The sequence below is a fragment of the Pelodiscus sinensis genome, chromosome 30 (assembly GCF_049634645.1).
Source record: "Pelodiscus sinensis isolate JC-2024 chromosome 30, ASM4963464v1, whole genome shotgun sequence".
In the NCBI taxonomy this organism is placed as follows: domain Eukaryota; kingdom Metazoa; phylum Chordata; order Testudines; family Trionychidae; genus Pelodiscus; species Pelodiscus sinensis.
In genome coordinates, this window is record NC_134740.1 from 8506113 (window position 1) to 8513602 (window position 7490).

The 7490-nt window shown below is 47.0% G+C and overlaps 1 protein-coding gene across 1 annotated transcript; it reads left to right on the forward strand.

Annotated features, from left to right (window-relative positions):
- Window positions 1-215: 215 nt before the first annotated feature.
- On the forward strand, window positions 216-1132 carry LOC102461126 (olfactory receptor 5A2-like). The gene is given in 2 exon segments (XM_075912066.1): window positions 216-663; window positions 666-1132. Coding segments are annotated over 2 exon segments (915 nt in total).
- The last annotated feature ends 6358 nt before the right edge of the window (window positions 1133-7490 follow it).

Sequence of the window (7490 nt, forward strand, 5' to 3'; positions counted from 1 at the left end):
CTGTCCCTCGCCTCTGTGTGTCAGAGGCTGGGAATGGGCGACAGGGGAGGGATCACACAATGATTCCATTTTGTTCACTCCCTCTGGGGCACCTGGCTCGGGCCAATGTCGGCAGACAGGACACTGGGCTGGATGGACATTTGGTCTGACTCCGCCTGGCCGTTCTCATGTTCTTATGTTCTCTAATAGGTTTAGTTCTTTATGAAAACAGGACGATGGAGAATCAAACCAGAGTGACTGAGTTTATCCTTTTGGGACTATCAAAAGACTCGCGCCTTCAAACTCTTCTCTTCCTGGTGTTTTTAGCTATTTATATAACCACCCTGGTGGGAAACCTGATAATTGTGCTTGTGATAAAAGCTGACCCACATCTCCACACCCCCATGTATTTCTTCCTGAGCCACCTGTCCCTTCTCGACATCTGCTACTCCTCAGTCACCGTTCCGAAAATGCTGGAGAACTTCCTGGCGGATCACAAGACGATTTCCCTCTATGGCTGCATGGCCCAGATATTCTTCTTCATTTTCATGGTGGGGACAGAGATTTTTCTCCTCTCAGCGATGGCGTATGATCGATATGCTGCCATATGTAACCCTCTTCGCTATGGCACTATTATGAGCCACCAGGTCTGTGCACACATGGTGCTGGGTGCATGGATAGCTGGTTCCTGGACTCCCTGGTCAACACACTTTGCCTTTCCAACTTCAGCTTTTGCAGTCCCCGTGAAATCAACCATTTCAGCTGTGAACTCCCGCTTCTGCTGCAGCTTTCCTGCACTGACACCTTTGCCAACGAGATGGTGATCCTTTGCTTCAGCATGACGCTGGGCTTCGCTTCTCTCCTCCTCATCCTGACCTCGTACATGCGGATCATCTCCACCATCGTCAGGATCCGCTCCCCGGAAGGCCGGCGCAAGGCCTTCTCCACCTGCACCTCCCACCTTGTCAGTGTTCTGCTGTTCTGTGGCACAGCCTTTGTCAGGTACATGCGGCCCGCCTCGGGGTACTCCTTTGCGCTGGACAAGCTGGTGTCCGTGCAGTACAGTGTCGTAACGCCCATGTTAAACCCCATCATCTACAGCCTGAAAAATAAGGACGTGAAGCTGGCTTTGAGGAAACTGTTGGGAAGGTGATGTCGTGTATGAACTGGGGAAATGTCTGCATTGCTACTTATGCATATTCGCTGCGGCTCTGTTTCCCTGGTTAGTGTTGGGATGGCACCTGCCTGAAGGCATAAAGTTAGAGCAAAAGGGATTGTTAAGGGGAAGGCCAAACAGTAGCCTAGCTAAGCAACTCCTCAAACAATAGCCAATTCATGGTCATGAAGCCAGCCCAGCCAGCCACAGGGCTCCGCCAAGGCTGCGACTCCAGAGGTCACTGGACAATGAGCTGTTACAGGTCCCCTGGCAGAAAAGGAAAGTGGCTAGCACAGAACAACTCCCCTGGCAGTTTCTGGTTGGCCTTGCCACAGGTTCCTTTGCTTTGGGCGGTGGCTTCTTACTGCTTCCAGCCATCACTACAGAAAGGCTCATTTCACTGCTTCTTCCCGTTAGCCTGCACAAAGGACTGCGAGTGCACTCCTCAGCTTTAACCAGCCACTCGCAGGATAAAAGTCCAGCCCATTTCTGAACGTTGCTAATTTCTTGGCAAGTCCATAGACTTGAGGAGAAGACAGGGTATGTCTACACTACAAAGTTAATGCAAACTAACAGACGTTAGTTTGAATTAACTTTAATAGGCACTACACGAGCGCTCCGTTAGTTCGAATTTAAATCGAACTAGTGGAGAGCTTAGTTCGAACTAGGAAAACCTCATTCCACGAGGATTAAGCCTAGTTCGAACTAGCTAGTTCGAATTAAGGGGTGTGTAGCCCCTTAATTCGAACTAGTGGGAGGCTAGCCCTCCCCAGGTTTCCCTGGTGGCCACTCTGGCCAACACCAGGGAAACTCGTCTGCCCCCCTCCCGGCCCCGGACCCCTTAAAGAGGCACGGGCTGGCTATGGTGCCCATGCCAGGTGCAAGCCTGCCAGCACCCAGCCAGCAGACCCTGCACCTGGCATGGCTTGAGCCACCCACCCGATGCTCCCCAGCCCTCCCCCTCTTCCCGGGACCAGCAAGAGGCAGGCACCCGCCTGGTCTAGTGCGGACATCGTGGACCTCGTCCACGACCTCTGCACTAGGCACAGGAAAGTGGCCAGCTAGGGCAGGAGAGCTGCCAGCCTGGCCACCCAGGACCAGGTGTGCAAGAGAATCAAGGGGGTCCACTGAGACCCCCGACCCTGAGCCCTGAGCTTACAATGGCCGTCCTGGGTCAGATCAAAGGTCCATCTAGCCCAGTAGCCTGTCTGCCAACAGCGGCCAACCCTAGGGACTCTGGAGGGGATGGACCGAAGACAGTGACTGAGCCATTTGTCTCGTGCCATCCCTCTCCAGCCTTCCACAAACTTTGGGCAGGGACACCACTCCTACCCCCTGGCTAATAGGACTCCATGGACCCCACCTCCATGACTTGATCTCACTTCCCTTTAAACTCTGTTCTAGTTCTAGCCTTCACAGCCTCCTGCAGCAAGGAGTTCCACAGGTTGACTCTTTGCTTTGTGAAGAACAACTTTCTGTTACTAGTTTGAAGCCTGCTACCCATTCCTTTCCTTTGGTGTCCTCTAGTCCTTCTTTATGGGAACTAATGAAGAACTTTTCTGTATGCACCCTCTTCACCCCACTCATGCTTTTAGAGACCTCTATCCTGTCCCCCCTCCGTCTCCTCTTTTCTAAGCTGAACAGTCCCAGTCTCTTTAGCCTCTCTTCATATGGGACCTGTTCCCAACCCCTGATCATTTTAGTTGCCCTCCCCTCTCCCACCCTCTCTCTTTCCCTCTCCCACCTTCTTTTCCCAGTCTCCCCGAGTTTTGTTCAATAAAGAGAGATTCTATTTTTGACCACACGTTTTCTTTATTTTGTACATCAGGAAGGGGGCTAGGGAAGGGTAAGTGGAAGGAGGTGAGGGAGGAATGGGACACGAGCCCCCGATGGGGAGGACTGAGCTGGCTCTGTGGGCTTCTGGGGGTGGAAGCTCTCCTGCAGCCCCCCAATTGTCCCCTCTCCCCAGATGGCAGCCTGCGGCAAGTGCAGCCGGGCTGGTTGCCGAGTGGTGTGATGTGCCCAGTGTGGGTAGTCCGGGCAATCCAAGCCAGGACTGCTTTGCAAGCAGGGCACCCCTGAGAACTGTCTGTCTGGGGTGGGGGTCGGGTCCCTTTAAGCACAGCCCTCAGCTAGCCTGAGGCAGCAGCTCCACGCTCTAAGTCCTCCTCTGATGCCCTGCCGGCACTGCTTCCGGCCATCCTTAAGCCCGGTTCAGGGTCCACTCTGTGTGGACATGCTAATTCGAATTAGCAAAACGCTAATTCGAACTAGTTTTTTAGTCTGGATCCGTTAGTTTGAATTAGCTTAGTTTGAATTAACTAATTCGAACTAAGTTATTTCGAATTAACGTTGTAGTGTAGACATACCCGCAGAGTCCATGGGGACTTTCTTTGACTCAGATGCTGCATCACTGATAACTCCTTACACAGACTTAGACTGGCACTTGGAGAGCCACATAGTGGCTAGAACACCCACTGAACATCAGTGGCCCTGGGGCATAACTCACTTAGGCTACATCTACATGGCAGAGCTATTTCGGGATAATGGAGATATCCCAAAATAGCCATCCCACATCTTGACAGCAAGCCCGGCATTTCAAAATAAAATGGGCTCACTATTCTGCCGTCCCTGTAAACTTCATTCCACAAGGATTAAGGGATGTTTTGGAATAGAGGGTTATTTCAAAATTTGGCACTTTGTGAACAGTGCCAAATTACAGAATAACGGTATGTCTACACTAGCCCCCTCATTGGAACTAGGGAGGCTAATATAGGCATTCGAACTTGCAAATGAAGCCGAGGATTTAAATATCTCGGGCATTATTTGCATGTTCCTGTCCGGTCACCATTTTTAAATGCCACTAGTCGGCGGCTACATGTGGCAGTTAAATGGTCATTCAAAATAAGTCCTTAGTTCGAATTACCTGTTACTCCTCCTGGATAAGGACTTAGTTCGAATGACCATTTAACTGCCACGTGTAGCAGTTAGTCCAGACTAGTGGCATTTAAAAATGGTGGCTGGATGGGAACATGCCAATAAAGCCTGGGATATTTAAATCCCGAGCTTCATTTGCAACTTCAAATGCCTACATTAGCCTGCCTAGTTCGAACGAGGGGGCCAGTGTAGACATACCCTATGCTATTTTGAAATTAGATGGAAATAAGAGATGCTATTTGCATAACTCATATTGCATATCTTATTTTGACCTATGGTGCAGTGTAGATGCATCCTTAGGGTATGTCTACACAGCAGTGTTATTTCTGAATAATAGATGTTATTGCAAAAGAACATAGTTTGCATCTACACAACAAGCAGTTATTTCAACATAATATTGAGCTGGAGGACTTCTTACTCTGACTCCTGTATCCCTCATTGTATGTGGAGTGAGGGAAGTCAGAGGAGGAGTGCTCTACCTCGCACTTCCTGCTGTGTAGACAGCTCCTAAAACTGAATTAAGCTATTTTGATTTCAGCTGTGCAATTGACATAGCTCAAGTTGCATTGCTTATTTCGACGTTAGCCCTGCTGTGTAGACATGCCCTTAGGCACCTTTGAAAATCTTGACCGTACTTCTCTGTCACCTTCAAAGTGCTTTGAAAACCCTAACAGAATGTGTAAGGGGTGCCTGATTCTTGGTGACCGAAGAGATGTTTTCTACGTCCTCCACCTCCTAAGGGGTTAAAGCCCAAGGTCATTACTCTGCTTGTCTTAGATCTACTCAGGCAAAGGAGGATTTTCAAAAGCATCCAGGTACATAACACTGATTGATTTCATTAGACATTGAGAGGCATTTCAGAATTCGGCAGTGCCCCTTAAACAGCTTTAGGAATTTGATCCTAAGTCATTTCTGTCTGCACAGGCTGCCACAAGAGGATCCCAAATCCTATTGCAATGAATCCAAAATCCTATTAGCTTGTTCTGTATTTCTGACAGCTCTTAATTTCTATCATAAAAGGAACCTTAATTTCTGCCACACAACACACTTCACAAATGAGTCACAGAACTGTCCCAGGGCACTCCCAACTATTGCTCATTGATGTTAAAAGAGGACAACGGAAATATTGACAATAGCAGTAAATCAACACAGTGCCCTTACATCCTCCTTTAAAAATGAAGGACATGTAAAGAAATGTTACAAAACATCTGCTCTCCTTGGGTGCATCTACACGGCATCTGTAGGCTGAAATAAGATATGCAATTTGAGCTGCACAAATTATGTATCTTATTTCCATCTCATTTCAAAATAGCTTATTTTGAAATTTGGCACTGTCTACACAGCACCAAGTTTCAAAATAAAGCACTATTCCGAAACGTCCCTTAACCCTTGTGGAGTGAGGGTTACAGGGACACGGGAATAGTGTGCCCATTATTTTGAAATCTATTTAGGAATCTATTTCAAAATAACGGGCACATTTAAAGATGTGGAAAGAGGAAGAGATTCAAGAGTATTTTGGAATACTTACAATATCTTGAAATAGCGCCATTGTCTAGATGTAGCCCTAGTGACTTTTCCTTTCCTATTTATCTCCTTGTTTCTCAGACTTGTAAACGTTTGGATCCACTATTGGTGAAACAATGGAAAAGAACAGGAAATATAGACAACAGGTTCTATGCTGAGCTTGGATATTATACAGTATAGCAATGTTAAGGAACATAGATATAATGCCAAAAAATGTGGTAGGCAGATGACAAAATATTTATACTAAAATAGGAAGAACTTTGAGCATTAAATGTAGAATGTAAATATTAAAAGAAAGCAGACAAATCAGGGAATCAAAAAAATCATGTATTGGAGCAGAAGAGATTTAGTAACTATGGGATATTGAAAACAATATTGGTTGGTAACTACAAAGGCCATGTTGACACTACAGAGAAGATCAAAGCTGTGGCAGTTGATCTGCTGGGGTTTGAATGACACATTAATTGGAAATGAGAGGGCACTCCCATCGATACTGGTAGTCCTGCTCCTACGAGGATCAAGGGAAGTCGAAGGGAGAGTGTGCTTCCGTCGACTCCCCATGGTGTGGAGAGCACCTAAAGTTGATTTAAGATACTTCGACTCAAGCTACGCAATTAATGTAGCTGAATTCAAATTTATCCCCTCGTGTAGACCTAGCCTTGGTTACAAATGGAATTTCCATCCAGTGGCAAAGTTAGATTTTGACAAAAGGAAATTGTCCGCCCCCCCAAAAAAGTCTTTAAAAAATTTTCAACCATCTTTGTCACTAACATTGGACTCACTCACAGCACTGTGTCACCAAAAGAGCAAATGCCCCCCCAGACACCGATGGCCTTGCAGAGACATGCACCCTGATTTGTGACACCCCTAGATTGTAAGTGACGGTTCAGTGGAAAGTGACAGTGGGACTGTGGGAAAGGCCAATTCTGTCATGGCAAAGATGAGAATCTTCCTGGTGAAAAAAATAAACAAATTTTCCTCTTCAGCTTCCTCTGCTCTTTGAATCTCTTCTGCACAGTGATTTCACCATTGCTACACGATTTAAAAAACAAAATGAATTGGTTTTATTTAATCCAAGAAAGAAAACATAGGGATCAAACTGAAAACAGGAACCCTACTTTTCACAGGGATATTGTTGCATACAAACAAGGTCAAATAGCATGGCCATTCTCTGATCACACTGTTACGGCCAGGAGTCCATGTGATGGGCATAACATGGAAGTAATGGGCATGTTGAACAGATGTGGGGCTGTGTCGCTCACGCTGCCATGTCCCCTGTATAGCCGTTCTTTTTGTCAGCACCCTACAACCTGTAACACTTCTACCCCCATGCTGCTGCTCTGAGGCAGGCACTGCTAGTCTGCCCACTGTACCCTTGCGGGAGTGAGACAGATCTGAAGGCCAGATTTTTACAGGTTTGCGGGTGCTTAGTACGAGATTCAAAAGCCTCCCAGCATTATACCCCCTTTGAAACCAGGGAGTTTCAAGGAACCAGGCACCATTGGAAACACCAGGGCTGCATCTAGACTGGCAAGTTTTTCCGCAAAAGCACCTGCTTTTGTGGAAAAACTTGCCAGCTGTTTACACTGGCTGCTTGAATTTCCACAAGAACACTGACTTCCTACTGTCTGAAATCAGTGCTTCTTGTGGAAATACTATGCTGCTCCTGTTCGGGCAAAAGTCCCTTTTGTGCAAAGCTTTTCCGCAAAAGGGCCAGTGTAGACAGCTCAGATTTGTTTTGCGCAAAAAAGCCCCGATGGCAAAAATGGCGATCGGGCTTTTTTGCGCAAAAGTGCGTCTGGATTGGCACAGACGCTTTTCCGCAAAAAGTGTTTTTGCAGAAAAGCCTCTGTGCCAATCTAGACGCTCTTTTCTGCAAATGCTTTTAACAGAA